The 16,478-nt window shown below is 36.8% G+C and overlaps 1 protein-coding gene across 2 annotated transcripts in view; it reads right to left on the minus strand.

Annotated features, from left to right (window-relative positions):
* Positions 1–16,478, minus strand: part of Rbm27 (RNA binding motif protein 27) — a 75,188-nt gene that overhangs the window by 45,084 nt on the left and 13,626 nt on the right. For both annotated transcript variants that reach the window (XM_004854346.3, XM_013075747.3), the window contains exons 3-7: positions 13,937–14,061; positions 9,061–9,152; positions 8,199–8,392; positions 6,899–7,159; positions 3,263–3,562 (exon numbers count right to left, since the gene is read on the minus strand). In XM_004854346.3, the coding sequence (XP_004854403.1) occupies positions 3,263–3,562; positions 6,899–7,159; positions 8,199–8,392; positions 9,061–9,152; positions 13,937–14,061 (972 nt within the window). The remainder of the gene's footprint in view (positions 1–3,262; positions 3,563–6,898; positions 7,160–8,198; positions 8,393–9,060; positions 9,153–13,936; positions 14,062–16,478) is intronic.

The following is a 16,478-nucleotide window of genomic DNA, read 5'->3' on the forward strand; positions in this document are numbered from 1 at the left end:
TATATGAGTACAATTCTTTCAGTTTTTGTTTGCTTGAAGTTTTTCACGATAAAATGTTCAAAAAAAATACATTCTTGAATTTAACTTTTGTACAAATATGTCCATACATTGAAACAACATCTTTTAGAATTTCTACATAGGCGGTCGGCACGGAGGGATCTGGGGTGAACGGAGCGCGGTGCTGAGGCCCCTCAGCGAAAAAAATGTCCGCCTGAGGAAACCCACAAGTACTGTGGGGGGACCGCAGCCAGCCCAGAGAAAGGTAGCCGCCGAGCCCGCCCACGCGCGGCCCGAGGGAACTTTCGCCGGAGGCTGGACCTGGGAGAAGTGGCCGAGGATGAACCCCTAACAACAGCGAGCTGAGCGACCTGCTGGACTTCAGTGCAATGTTTTCCCCACCTGTTCACAGTGGGAAAACCAGACCAACGACACTGGGAAGCAGTCAGTTCAGTGGATCAGGCAATGCTACGCTCCTGTTTCTTTAGCAAAAGGAATTTCCAAAGGATGACAACAACAACAACAAAGACAAAGCAAACTACACTTCAAGAACAATTAGGTATAGTCAGGGCTATTGTGGTGGGGAAAAAAAACCTGCTCAGGAATCCAAAAGCTAGATTATTATTATTATTTTGGTAGGATTTGGACTGGAGCCTATCAGTTATGTGAAGGGGTTAGAGTTGAATTCTCAGCTTGGTGTGCTGGTGGTGCATGCCTGTAATCCCAGCACTTTCGGAGACCGAATCAGGAGGATCACAAGTACCTGGGCAACTTAACAAGACACTGTCTTAAAAGAAAACAGGATGGGCTGGCCCATAGCTCAGTGGCAGAGTACCAACATTTCCACCAAAAAAATCTGAATACACATCAAGATGAAACATCTAAATAAATAATCAACAGAAGATTGAACCTGGAGGCCATTAAGCTAAACGAAATACATCAAGCACAAAAAGATAAATACCATGCAATCTCACATATATATGGAATCTAAAGAAGTTGAACCCAAAGAAGCTGAATAGAATAGTAGGTTACCAGGGACTGGGATAGAGAAGGAATAGAGATTGGTAAAATGTTGGTCAAAGGATACAATTTCCTTTGTTGTACAACATAGTAACTATATGTTAATATCAACATGTGTTGCATATTTGAAAACTGCCAAGAAAGTAGATAATTACTCTTGCCACAAAGAATGTTAACTATGCTAGGTTATGCATATGCTAATTAGCTTGACTAGCCACACTATAGTGTGTATATGTTTGAAAACATCAAGTTGTTCACGGTAAATATATACAATTTTTATATCAGTTTTTAAAAATAAAACTTAATCCCCCCCCCAAAAAGAATTTCTACATATATAGATACTTCTTTATCTGGAAAAGAAAATCTCAAATTCAGTTTTAAAATTATACTCTTTATGTGACCACATTAAATATTCCCAAAAGAATCTCATTTCTATTGACCAAACCTACACATTAAACTTCTCCAAAACCTTATTAAACTTAATGTGTTCTCTAAGAGTACTTTACTGCTGGGAAGCTTTGTAATGGGTACACGGGATCATGGGAAACTATTTTTGCAACATGTTTGTTTGGTTTTTTTGGTGTTTTGTTTTTGTTTTGTTTGGTTTTGTACCGGGATCAAACTGGGACCTTCTGCTTGTGAGGGAGGCAGTGGAACCACTGAGATAAATCCCTAAATCCCGAGCTCTGTTTTCTGTTTGTTTTTGATACAGGGTCTGCTATGTAGTTCAGGCTGGCCTTGAAGTCCTGGTGATCCTCAGGCCTCAGCCTCCACAGTGCTGAGATTACAGGTGTGCGCCACCACACCCAGGTATCTTGGTAACTTCTTATGGGTCTATAACAAAATAAAATGTTCTTTTGCTTTTATCTTTTATTTTTTCCAGTGCTGGGAATGGAACCTAGGGCCTCATGTGTGCTAGGTGAGCACTGTACCACTGAGTTATACACTCAGCCCCAAAATAAAATGTTATTAAAAAAAAAAAAAAAGAAAATTGACAAAAGCACTGCTTAATTGACAATTTTAAAAACAATTTGCTATCGCTTAATGTTAAATATACCTTTGTATACACAGAAATAATTTATAGTATAATTTTGTTGTATTTTTAAAATTTAGCTGGATGTGGTGGTACATGCCTATAATACTAGCACTTAGGAGGCTGAGGCAGGAGGATCACCCTGAGTTTGAGTCAAGATAATCACTGCATATAGGAGGCCAATCTAAACTACACAGTGAGATCCTGTCTAAAAAACAAACAAAAGTTTAGTCTTAACTTTCTGGTTTTTGTTACACTAGTAAATGCAAAAATGTGTATTAAATGACCATTTTTAAATGCTTCTCACTCTAATTTTAGTGGATGTAATCATGGCATATTATTTTTGTTTAAGCAAAACAAAAACAAAAATCATCCTTATCAGTGAAGAGATCCACACTGAAATATATACTACTTATAAAATGACACTTGGGAGTTCAACCAGCCAAAAATAACCCAACTCAAAAAGTGAGTGGAGGACCGGGGATTTAGCTCAGAGGTTTCACCGCCTGCTACGCAAGCGCAAGCGCAAAGACCCAAATTCAATCCCCGGTACCCGCCCCCCCCCAAAAAAAGTGAGTGGCGGGCCAAGGATTTAGCTCAGTGGTGCTGCTGCCTGCCTTGCAAGCTGAAGGCCCCAAGTTTGATCCCCGGGACAAAAAAAAAAAAAAGTGAGTGGAGGAGAATAAATGAAAGAAAATCAGCTTAATTTTGATAATCATCAATAATAGCGTATGTAGTACGTATGTTATTTTAAGTGTATACATGTGGAAATTTCCAGTAAAAAATTTTAAATGTTATTTCAACATTCCCTAAGAGATATTCATTAAATTACTGGTAGATTATTTCTCTGACATCTTAAAATGCTACTAACAAACAAGATTTTGATAAGTCATTATAGGTTTGGTCACTGGGCCAAGGATTTTAGTTCGATCCCTGGCACCAAAAAAAAGCATGACTTGATTATTCTTCTGAGGCAGTCAGGGACTTAACAGGTTTAGTCACTACAGACAAAATTTACACTGGAAATACTACAAATAACACCATGTAATAATGGATAGCAAAAAGGAAAGAACAGCATCTAATTATAGGAATATACTTCAAATTCTGTCATTAGTTTATTTTTCAAACACTTTTAAACATAGTATAAAAACAGGTAAGGTTTTTGCAAGTAGAATTCACAACCAAAGATTCATTCAGCCAACATATACTTACTTGGTATGGGAAGCACAACAGAAGGTGGAGGCTGACCATGTCCTTGGGGAACAGGAAGTCTCATACTATGGCCAGGACCTGGGCCTGGGCCAGGACCGGGGCCAGGGCCCGGGCCTGGGCCTGGGCCGGGGCCAGGGCCTGGCATTGGAGGCATTAACATTCCAGGAGGTGGTGGAGGAGGAAGACCAGGAGGAGGGGGTGGGAAAGGAATCATACTTGGAAGAGCAACTTCATCAACAACTAGAGGATCATTTCCATGATCAAATTGACAAAGGTCACCAAGTACACAAAATCCTCTTTCTGTAAAGATAAAAAATAATTTTATTATGACCTATTAAAGTTCAAAAAGTAAAACAAATCCCTAAAAAACCTTCCATTCTGATTTGTTAAAACAGCGGTCTCACTAGGTAGTTCAGGCTGGTCTTGAACACATGGCAATCCTCCTGCCTCAGGCTCCCAGGTGCTGGGATTATAGGTGTGTGCCACAATGCCCAGGGCCCTCCATTCTGTTTTTTTTTTTTTTTTTTTTCAGTATCGGGATTGAACTCAGGTCCTTCTGCTTTTGCAGCAGGCAGCAAAACCACTGAGCTAAATCCCCGGCCCTCCATTCTGATTTATAAGGTGGTGGTTTTCTCTATGAAGTCTAAAGTCTTCTTAATGTTATTCTGTTAACCATTACATGTTTGGTGGTTTTTTTTTTTGGTACCAAGGATCGAACTTGGGACCTTGCGCTTGCAAGGCAGGCAGTGGAATCACTGAGCTAAATCCCAGGCCCACCATTACATATTCTTGAGGTAGAGGCAGGCGTATTCTTTACTTCTCTACTATGTATGACTTGTTGAGATAAAAATAACACAGTCTGGGGGCTGGGGATTTAGCTCAGTGGTTTCACCACCTGCTGCACAAGTGCAAGGACCTGAGTTCGATCCCTGGTACCAAAAAAATAAAAAATAAAATAACAGGGTCAAGACCAAGCTACTAGCTATTAGATTAACCTATTTGCTATTAAATGTTTACAATAAAACCCACATTTTTTTTCCCCTCGGTCCTGGGGATTAAACTCAGGTGCTTCAGGGCCGGGGATTTAGCTCAGTGGTTCCAGCACCTGCCTCAAAAGCACAAGGTCCCAAGTTCAACCGCAGGTACCAAAAAAAAAAAAACAAACTCAGGTGCTTCACACTGAGTTACATCCCCAGCCCTTTTTTATTACTTTTTTTGTGAGACAGTGTCTCTCTAAGCCACAATGTTGCCCAGCTGGGTTTGAACTTGAAATCCTGCCACAGCCTCCCGAAGTGCTGAGATCACACATGTGTACCACCAAGCTCAGCCTAAAACTCAGATACTTTAAACAAATACTGTACCAATTTAAAAAAGGGTTGGTGGTGGGGGAGAAAAAGAGCCTTGAGATAACTGTAATGATCTGTTTTCATATTATGCTAAAGCAATCATTCTTTCTCTTTCTAGAAGTTAAAATACTAGTTTAAAACATGTGGCTGGATAGGAGAAGTAATTTTCAATGTTCAACAGCACAACAGGATATCTATGGTCAACAACAATTACTTGAGTATTTCAAAATACCCAGCAGAGAGGACTTTTAATATTTCCAACACAAAGAAGTAATAGTTTTGAGGTGACAGACATGCCAATTATCCTGATCTGATCATTACACGTTGTATACATGTGTTGAAATGTCACACCATACCCCATATATGTATAATTATGTGTCAATTAAAAATAAAAATATAGGGCCTGGGATTTAGCTCAGTGGTTATGCCACCTGCCTCACAAGCGCAAGGACTTGAGTTTGATCCCCAGTAACAAAAAGAAATATATATATATATTTTAAAAATAAATATTTAAGTAGGCATTATATAGCCTTTTCACTGCAACAGTTTGCAATGGAAATATATCAGAAATATCCCAAGCATGCATCAATAAAAAACAGATTGAACAATTTTTGCACATGTAGAACACTAAAAAAGCCTTAAAAAACAGGGGAAGTTTTTTATGTATTAATATAGAATTACTTCTGGGAAAATACTAAATGAAAAAAATCATGTGAAAATATAAATAGTATATTGGCACATATGTAAAAAAAAATGGGAGAGAATGTTTATATCTTTGTTTACATACAATACCTATGCAATTGGAAAAATACACAAGAAATTCATGTTATCAAGGTAGCCTTGGGAAAGAGAAGCTATCTGAGAAAGCAGAGGATTGAGGTAAATGCTTAAAGGATGATCTGGCTCTAGTCCCTACTTAAAAATAAAGTGTATCAAGAGAGTATGTAAAGGTACATATCTCCAATGATGAATGTCATTATACTGTGCACCTAAAATGTACCAATAAAAGGATATACAATAAATAAATAAATAAATAAATTTTAAAAAGTGAAACTGAGCATAGTGGTAAACACCTAAAATCCCAGAACTCAGGAGGCTGAGGCAGAGGAATCACCATGAGTTCAAGGCCAGCCTGGACTCATAGTGAGACTGTCTCAAAAAACAAAAAGAAAAAATAATAATAGTAAATAAATAAAACATAAAAATATGCATTCTACATAGGAAAAAAGTGAGGGGCTAGGAGTTTACAGTAGTACAGTGCCTGCCCGGCATATACATGGCTCTGGATTCAATCCCTAACACCGAATAAAAGTTATAATTAGATTTGCTTGAAATAATACAGAACAAGAAGTGTGAAAGAATATAAATAAAAACGATTAGGGCCAGGGATTTAGCTCAGTGGTTTCGTCGCCTGCTGAGCAAGCGCAAGGACCCGAGTTCAATCTCTGGTACAAAACAAAAAAAAAAAACGATTGTCCAGTGCACACTTGGAATCCCAGCCCTTGGGAGACTGAGGCAGGAGGACTGCTGTGAGTTTGAGGGCAGCCTGCGCTACATAATGAGTTTAAGACCAACCTGAGGTACATAGCAAGATCCTGTCTCAAAAAAAAAGATTGCCCCTGACCTTGGTATAATTGTTGAAAAGAGGTGATAGACATACTAGCATTAATTATATTTTGTCAAATTTTTAAATATTTAAATATTTCCATAATAAAAAAAATAAACATAGTACACAGACTCATTCACTCAAATGGAAAGTCACCAAATCAAACTTGTAGGTTACACATGCTTAACAAATTCCCAGGACCAAACACTACAAAAAGACATTAAAATTTCTAGTATCGGGCTGGGGATTTAGCTCAGTGGTTCTGCCGCCTGCCTTGCAAGCTCAAGGACCTGAGTTCGATCCCCGCTAAAAAAAAAAAAAAAAATTCTAGTATCAAATTTTATGGTATAGGGCTGGGGATTTAGCTCAGTGGTTTCGCCGCCTGCCTCACAAGCGCAAGGTTCCAGGTTCAAACCCCGGTACCAAAAAAAACAAATTTATGGTATACTTGTAGTTTGAAGTAATAAGAACAAAAACATAAACTAAAATAGGTTCAAATTTAAATACATTCTTGCCTGGAGCCAAACCATTAAATCATCAAGTAATAAGCATATGCCTAAAGAAATTCTCCCCATTCATCCTTTTTAATACAATCTAGGGTATAAAGAAAAGGTTTGCAATATATGCAACATTTGCTTTACTAGTACTTTGGGGTATGACGTAAGAGAAGGTGAGGATTTTTACCATCATAATCTCTGCATCGCCTCTTTGGTGGTGGGTTTCGACCAAAAGAATTAGAAGAGCTGTGATTGTTATAGTAATTAGACCAACTCTCAGTGGTGTTTTCAGAATGGTGAGCAGGTGCGATGACAGTCACAGTGCTGGGAATAGACTGCGCCCCAGAGGAATACTGCTCAGAAGAGTTCGGCGGGGGTGCGGACACAGGCACATAGGAGCTCTCCAAATCATTCCTTTCACTCTTAAACTTTGACCTTTCCCTGTGCTCTGCGTAAGACAGAATAAAACCAAGAAGCAAAGAGATCAGGCACTTTTGTTCTTAACTATGCTTATTTTCTCATAGAACAGGAAAGACAAGAATACTGGTGTAAATTTACTAAGCTACCCATTTTTCAAACTGCTCTCAAGATTAATATACCCTAAAATAGAAGTATTAAAAATGTGACCTACCTTGACCAAAAACTTATGAAAAATTATCTTTTGTATCAATATCAATTACACTGATTGAAAAAAGGTCAGCTTCTTCCCTTTCTTTTTGAGATAGGGTCTCCCTATGTAGCCCAGGCTGGCCTCAAACTCACAGCGATCCTCCTGTCTCAGCCTCCCGAGTGCTGGGATTACAGGCATGTGCCACCACGCCCCACTCACTTCACTAGTATTTAATAGGAATGTTACCCAAGAACTGCCAAATCAACATTTTAGGAGATCAATCATTGGGATCGCATAATCTATTTAATTTTTTTCCTTTTTCTTCTGGCAGTACCAGAGCTAGAACCCAAGGCCTTTGCACCCCAAATCCTTTACTTTTTAAATTTTGAGAAAAAGCCTCAGTAAGTCACTAAATTGCCCAAGCTGGGCTCAGACTTGGGATCCTCCTGCTTTAGCTTCCAGAGACCTGGAATTACATGCATGCACCATCCTGCCTGGTTTCCTTTTAATTTTACAAACTTCAGGCAACCTTACAGAAAATCAATTACTTTTTCAAAAAACAAAACAAAAAGCAAACCAGGTAACCCTTTTCCCCAGTGACAGCTTTGTGAATTAATTACCTTAATCTAAACATATAATATACCTTATAAGTAGCTTTTTAGTCAAATTTCCTTGACTCTAATTCAAGAATACAGCCCTATCTTTGTAACAAAATTGATATTCAGCTTTTTGAGGTAATTACAATTTTTACATCACTTAGACATAATAAAGGTAACATTTACCTTTAAGGGATATAAGAAACAATAGAGCTTAAAAAAAAAAAAAGAAAAAGAAAAAAAGAAACTGCAAAGCCGGGGAGAACATCTCATCTACTCACCAACGTTCCTGTTTGGATCGCGGTCTTTGCTGCGCCCCCTGCTGCGGCTTCTACTTCGGCTCAGGCCTCGGCTCTTACTGCGGCTCTTGCTCCTGCCTCTTCTCCAGTCGTACTTCTCTCGGTACAGCTCACTCCTCTCGTAGTACCGCTCATAGTCTCTCCACTTGCCGTCTTCTCTCTTCTTCTCACGTGTCCTATAGAACACAGATATAAAAGCCATATGTAGGACAGAGAATGAAGTCTGCAAACAAATCCAGACTAGGAGATGATCTCCTGCAGTCATCAAAATTCATGTCTGTGCTTTTCTAGAGTGTAAAGAGCACCCCATAATTCTTCTATTATACAAAAAGGAAAAAAATATTCCCACTCGAAGTGCACTGGGTGAGGAGAAATTTTTTTAAAAGGTGAACCCAATATATGGGGGTGTGCAGAAACAGAACTAGAAAAGAAAAAAAGGCGCAAAACAAACTTTCCCAAAATTTTTTAAAATCAGTTTTTTGATTGTAGGTTGATGATTCCACACAAAAGCTACACCATTTATAACATAAAATAATACGGATGATTTTAATCCTGAGCACCCCTAACCAAATGGAACATTTCATTAATATTCTCTAAGGAGACTGCTCCCACCCCTGAGCTCTTGGGGAAAACACATAATGATGACTGTTTATAAAAAGAACAGAAAGAAGACAAGAGAAAAAACAAGAATGGAAAGAAGAAAGGTAACACTTCTTTAATGAGTTTAACAAGAAAGGAGTCAAAATATATACATATATATTTTATTTAAAATCCTTTTAAAGTCCTTGCTAAGCAACTAATATTTGAGCTAGCAATGTCTTCCTAATAAAAGAAAAACACAAACCTTTGTTCACTAGATTCTGAGCGAGCCTTCTGGGGACTAGGGTATTTCTTTTTTCTGCCATCTCTTTCTTCTTCTGCTGGCTCCTGAAATACCTATATAAAAACATTCATTAGAAATAAGAAAAGGCCTTCCATAAATTACAAATACAGCTACCTGATGATGATCCATCTAGCACAAAGAGTGCAGGAAAAAAAAAAATCACACTGAAATACCGAAAAGTCAAATCATATCCAAAAACAGCAACAAGAAAAGTAAAATAAGATGTTCAAATTACCTTAACAGTTTTTTAAAATGTTAATTTAAGGTAAACAATGGTAGTGTAGAAAGGAAATAAGCAATTCACTCTTTAAACTGAAATACCAGAAAAAGCAAATCATTAAGTATCATATAGCAAAATGCTTTATATCTTCCTAAATATAAAATGTATTTGCACACAAAAAGGACTTTAGATTTAATAGAAAAGTTTTCAGACACAAATAGCTAACTTAATGAATGCAATAAAACTAAATATTTCATGTAAGTTTCATGTAAAGCTACATTGAAATGGAAATGTTAAGGTTTCTTTAAAGACTAACAGTGAAGAATGACCAGATGAAAGAGAGAACACTCCAGTGACTATTATCTTTAAATAAGTTGCTTTCAAATCAGATATACATATAGCCCTACTTCAGAAAGGTGAAATAAAGTCATTTGTAAAACCTAAATAAATTCCCATCTAATGGAGAAGCTCACTTATAACCTAAATCAAGAAGAGAGTCAATGGACCATGAGATCACAATTTAATAAAATTCAGGCAACAGAAAGTGCAGTCACAATATGGTAACCACGTGTCACCAACAAACACAACATAAGCAGACTATTTAAACCATTCTCTACCAATTTACAAGAAAAACAAAGGATGTATTAATTCACTGGTATGCAATCAGCTAAACAGCAAAAACTACACAGGACAAATAATTGAGTTTCTACACAAAATAAAACTTTAGGACAAGGGGCCAGAGATTTAGCTCAGTGGCGCTGCGCCTGCCTCGCAAGTACAAGGTCTTGAGTTCAATCCCCAGTAACAACAACAACAAAAAGACCCAACAACAACAACAAAACCTTTAGGACAATGAGAGAATAAAGAAAACAGGAACAAATACACTGTGCTTCATAAATCATAGCTCATATCTTCTGTTGTTTTTCCAATACCAGTTTGAGTTGTATCAATATCCAAATTCTCTCACCTAGTTCCCCCTGTGGCCAACAGTCCAGTTTAAAAACACTAATGGAGCTGAGGGCCAAGGAAGAAAGTTAAAATGGCTAATTCTTAGATTTGCTTCATACCTTGCTCAGTGCAACTGTATCAACTGAGCACAGACCAGAAAAAAGAGACCAAAGATATGTGCCACATAAAACTTCTGCTTACATTATCTAACAGAATTACATTAAACTATTATTTTATGCACAATTAAATGAACTATCAATTATGTCAGAAATTATACTTAAGTTATATAAAAAATCTTACAAACAAGGAACATATAGTGTCATGTGGGGTAGCTCTATACCTAAGTTGATACTATCCATGTTTCACAATGCTCAAAATTAAAAGGTCTTACTATAAAGGTACAAATGAAACTGTGTGGCAACATTTTTAAACTGTTCTTTCAAAGTACAAGACAATACAAGCTTTTCTTATAACCAAATCAGCTGCCTTTCAAAGACACTTCTAAACCACTGCCCTTCAACGTCTATAGAAAAGGACACTTGTGCAGCAAAAATTTTAGTGATACATGCATACTCATGTTTAGAGCAGGACAATTCCTAACAGCTTGGAAGCAGCGTATATGTTCATCAACAGATGAATGGATAGAAAATGTGTTAAACACAATGGAGTGCTACTCTGCCATAAAGGATAAACGAGTCATTTGTAGACAAATGAGTGCACCTTGAGACCATAATATTAAGTGAAATAAGTCAGACACACAAGCTTAAATATCACAGTTTCTCTTATATAAGAAATCCAAAATACGAAGAGCAAAGTAAAACATATATGATAGGAAGAAAGATAAATCTTTTGCAAAAAGAAAGGGGACCAAGAGATGGAAAGGGTGGGGGGAAGGGGATGAAAAAAGAATGTGTTAGTTCATGTACCAACTCCCCCACAAGGCATGTAATCATTATGTACTGCAAACATGTACTAATAAAAATTGAAAAATTAACTTACAATAATTTATCTATGCCACTGACCATAAATTAAATATTATATAAACTGCCAAAGAAAAATCTCTATGAAGCACTTAAGAAAAGTTTTTTCCCATTTCTGTTACTTGAGATGAAGGGAGCCTCACCCCACCCTCACCTTCCCTGTGACCAGGGATTGATTCAGTGACCTTTGCTCTGAGATATATTCCCAGGCCCTTTTTTAAATTTTGAGACATATTCTGGCTAAATCGCTAAATTGCCCAGACAGGGCTCACACTCTTTTTCTTTTTTCTTTTTGAGACAGAGTCTCAATTATGTACTGCAGGCTGGTTTTGAACCACTGAACTCACTGGGTAGCCCAGGCTGGTTACAATCTTGGAGTGATTCCCCAACCTCAGCCTCCCAAGTGCTGAGATTACCAGAGTGTGCTGGGGTCACAGGCCAGCACCACCATATCCAAATGGGCTCAAATTTACAATCCTCCTGCCTTAGACCCCCCCCCTCCCCCCAGTGCTGGGATTACAGAGTACAGGGCATGATACAAAAAGTGATAGTGGTCTCAGTTAATCTTAATTAAATATAATATAGCCGCATTGTTTTTCTTTTACTGTTAGATCAGTTCAATCAGAATAGAATTTAAAAGTGAATCAAAGCTGGGTGTGATGGCCGATGCCCATAGTCCAAGCATTCAAGAGGGTAAAGTAGGAAGATTGCCAGTTCAAGTCCAGCCTAAAGTACATAGAGAGAACCTGTTTCAAGGACAAAAAGAAAAAATGTGAATGAGAAATGACAACAGAGACAACTAAAGAATAAGTGATCCTAAGAATAAATAATGGACTGGAGATAAGAGGAACATACTATAAAAAAGGAATACTGTTCAGTGACTTAATGAAACTGGAACTCAAACAGTACATAACAGTATTTGTTTTTTGGTTGTTAAAATTACTGAATTAATAATGGTATTGTAGGGCCGGGGATTTAGCTCAGTGGTTTTGCCGGCTGCTGCACAAGCGCAAGGACCTGAGTTTGATCCCCAGTACCAAAACAAAACAAAACAAAAAAAAAACGGTATTATAGTTATCTCAGAGAATACCCTCAGGAAATGTACATAAGATTTAGAGGTAAAGGGGCATTAATATATATGACTTATTACCAATGAGTCAGGAAAAAAGTTGTGAGTGTGAACATGTACAGAGAGCAAAAGGGGCAATCGTCAATAAACACACTCAGGAAGATGTCACATGGATGTTTTGAGTACTATTCTAGAAATTTTTATGTAAGTTTAAAATTATCTCCAAATTATGTTTTTTAAAAAAAAATCACTTAGTCTTGAGAATAATATTAATAAAACCAAATGCTGGAAAATATTTCTGTATAATACTTAACATTTATGTACCAGGCACTGGCCTAGGAACTACATATGTTTGTATATAAAATATTTTAATCTTCAGTAAGTACTATGGTCTTCATTTTTCTAATGTGAAAGTGAAGCGGAAAAGTAACTTGTAGAGCTATTTTAACTCATGTTTCCTGATATAAAAATCCAGTCTTACCATATACTATGTCATTTAAAAGAATTACCAATGAATCCAGCAAAATTTCCATCTTGGTTAAATAATTGGGTGGTCATCCATAATTATATTTTAGAACTTCTACATTGTAAAACCATTCTTTCCATTCCAATGTTAATAGTGATGTTTATAATTTTTTTTTTTTGGTTTTTCTGGTGATAGGGTCTGCTATGTAGTTCAGACTGACCTTGAACTCACTATGTAGCCCAGGCTGGCCTCAAACTCACAGCAACCCTCCTGCCTCAGTCACCCAAGTGCTAGGATTACAGGTATGTATCACCACACCTGGCAATAATTAATTACATTATTTAAAAAAAAATAACATGGTTAAAAAGGTAACTGGTTTATATATACACATGAAAATGTTACCTACTGATTTCTCTTTTACTTTCATTAATGTATTATTTTCAGTTAAGCCTCTGTAATTAATTTGATTTAATTAATTTTTATTTTTTCTAGACGTCACTAAATAACGTTTTTCTAAACTTTTCAATATCACAGAAATTCGAAGTATTTCTACAGTGCCTAAACAAGCTATCTAAAATTTTTCCAACTCTTCAAGTCTAAGGAACTGAAAATTCCTGATGAATAATCATGTACCATGTTCCAAGTCCAGGAATTTCAATCAATAGATAATTACTTCTAAAAAGCTCATCTTCCTTAAGTGAAATAAATAGGACACACATGTGTAAATACCAAATAGTTTCTCTGGTGTGAGAAACTGCAAGTGTAAATGAGGGCCAAAATGTATAATAGATAATGTAAAATAGGAAGAAAAGGGGCAAAGGGGAAGGGGAAGTGGGAGGGGGGTGGGGGAAAGGAAAGAAGGGAAAGAAAAAAATATGAGAAAAGGAAAAAATGAAAACAAAGTTTTTGTAATAGGGAAGGATAGAGGGGTGGAAGGGAAAGAAGGGGAATGGGGAAAAAACAAGAACCAAGATCTATCACGTACAGGTACAAATTCCCAATGATGAATGTGATCATAATGTATAACTAAAATGTACCAATAAACTTAATAGAAAAAAGTATAAATAAATAAACAAATAGCTCAGCTTTCAACTAAGACTACTGGCAATAGGATCTAATAAACTCCCAAAAGCAAAATAAAAATTTTGTATTACCTCTTCTTTAATTTCTTCTTTTTCTTGGATTAGTGGTTTTGGCTCAGGCTTAACCGGTTCCAAAGGTGGAAGGTAATTCTTAGTATAGAGACTTTCAAATAGTTTATCCACAAAACCAGAAGTTTCTAAAGAAAAGAAGTAACATTTAAGTTTTACATAAACAAACAAACAAAAAATATGTTTTAACATAGTTAACAAAGCTTTAGAAAAACAGGCAATCTCATAACTGTAGATGGGACTAAAAGTGAAACCTTAAGGAAAGGAATCCCACTTTTGGCTATTTAAGTCCTTCTGACATAACTGCACATATGCAAATCATATATTCATAAGTATGATTATTTTTCAGAGTATATAATAACAAAACATTGGAAATAACCCAAACTTACATAAATAAAAGCAAAATAAATTATGAGACTATTACACAAGAGAACATAAAACTTTTTTTGGGAAGTGCTGAGGGTCAAACCCAAGGCCCTGTACATGCTAGGTTAAGTACTCCATCTCTTTGCTTTACCCCCAGCCCACAAAACATCTGCAGAAAGAACTAGTACTGAGAATATCAAATCTTGAAGATATAAGACAATGTCTTTACATATTCAACTGAGAGGACACAAAAACTGAAAAACTATGTGCAGTAGGAGAAAAAAGGAGCACATACACAATAGGCAGGAATATTATCTTGGTATAACTTTTGGATTAAATGTATGACTACTCAAAAACTTTAAAAGATTCTTAAATCTGTTGGAAAATCAATATAGTTATGAGAATAATATGAAATAGTGGCATATACACAGACATATAGAGCAATGAAACAGAATAGAGGATGCAGAAACAACTCCAGGCACATTCACCATCTGATCTGGGACACAGAGGGCAAAAACACAGGCTGGAAAAACAAACAATGCTGGGAAAATTGATTATCTATATGCACAAGATTGAATCTAGACCTGTATCTCTTACCACACACAAAAATAAAATAAAAATGGATGAAAGATCTAGATATTAAAATAAAAACGCCTAATATGCTGGATGATAAAATAGGTAAAAACTCTTGAAGAGCCAGGCGTGGTGGCACACACTTGTAATCCCACCATTTGGGCGGCTGAGACAGGAGGATCACCTCAAGTTGGAGGCCAGTCTAGGCTACATAGTGAGTTCTACACCAGCCTGAACTTCACAGTGAGACCCTGCTGGGGGAGAAGCGACCGAAAAAAAAAAAAAAAAAAAAACTTCTGAAGATATAAGCATAGTCAAGGACTTTCTGAACAGAACTCCAACTATACAGGAAATAACACCAATAATCAACAAATGCATTTTTTTTTTTTTTGGGTACCGGGGATCAAACTCGGGACCTTGCACTTGTGAGGCAGGCGGTGGCGCCACTGAGCTAAATCCCTGGCCCTAACAAATGGATTTATATCTAATTTAAAAGCTTCTACGTAGCAAAAAAAAACAGCCAACAGAAAGATAACTTACAGTATAGGAAAAAAATTCCTGCCAGCCACTCCTCCGACAGAGGACTAATTACCAAAGAATGGATAATCAAAATGAACAGAAACTTCTCAAAAGAAGAACTACAAATGGACAATAAGTATATTTCAAAATGTTCGACATCTTTGGCCTTAGAGAACTGCAAATTAAAATAGCCCAGTGAAATCATCTTACTGCAGAAAGAAGAGCTATCATCAAAACCTCAAAAAGGGGGCCGGAGATTTAGCTCAGTGGTTTCGCCACCTGCTGCGCAAGCACAAGGACCCAAGTTTGATCCCCAGTACCAAAAAAAAAAAAAAAAGCCTCAAAAAGGAACCCTTCTACATTGTTGGTGGGATTGTAAAATAGTGTAACCACTATGGAAATCACTACAGAGATTCCTCAAAAGACTAAAATTTGAAACCCCATTCAACCCAGGTACTAGGTATCGTCTTGAAAGAGTTAAAGACATCATATTACAATGATACATGTGTGTCCATGCTTATAGGAGCACAACTCAGAATAGCTAAATCTTCAAAGTGGCCTACATATCCATCAAGAGATGAATGGATAAAGAAAATGCAGCATATATATACAATGGAGTACTACTCAGCCATAAAAAGGATAAACTTGAGTCATTTGTAGAAAATGGATGCACCTTGAGTCCATAATGTTAAGTGAAATAAATCAGCTACAGAAGCTTGCTTCTTTTACATGAGAAACATAAAGTATAAATAAAGAGCAAAATAAAAGATATACGAAACAGGAAGGTAGACCTTCTGCAAACGGGAAGGGGATCTACAGATGAAGGGAAAGTAAAAAAGATTAAGATGTAGTATGTACACATACAAACTCCCCAGGACAAATATATTATGTATAGCAAACACATACTACTAAAAAAAAAGTGATATGGAAGTATCTTGAGACTTCAGACTAATGGAATGTGAGGAATAGAATTCACTGAAGTATAAACATCAAAAATATTTATAGTGTCTAGCCAGGTGTCAGTGCTCAAACTTGTAATCCCAGCATGCTGGGGGGCTGAGGCTTCTGGGATGATGTCCATCCATTC

The sequence above is a fragment of the Heterocephalus glaber genome, unplaced genomic scaffold (genome assembly GCF_053883595.1).
Source record: "Heterocephalus glaber isolate CG9 unplaced genomic scaffold, H.glaber_assembly_v1.0 deba00001463, whole genome shotgun sequence".
In the NCBI taxonomy this organism is placed as follows: Eukaryota; Metazoa; Chordata; class Mammalia; order Rodentia; family Bathyergidae; genus Heterocephalus; species Heterocephalus glaber.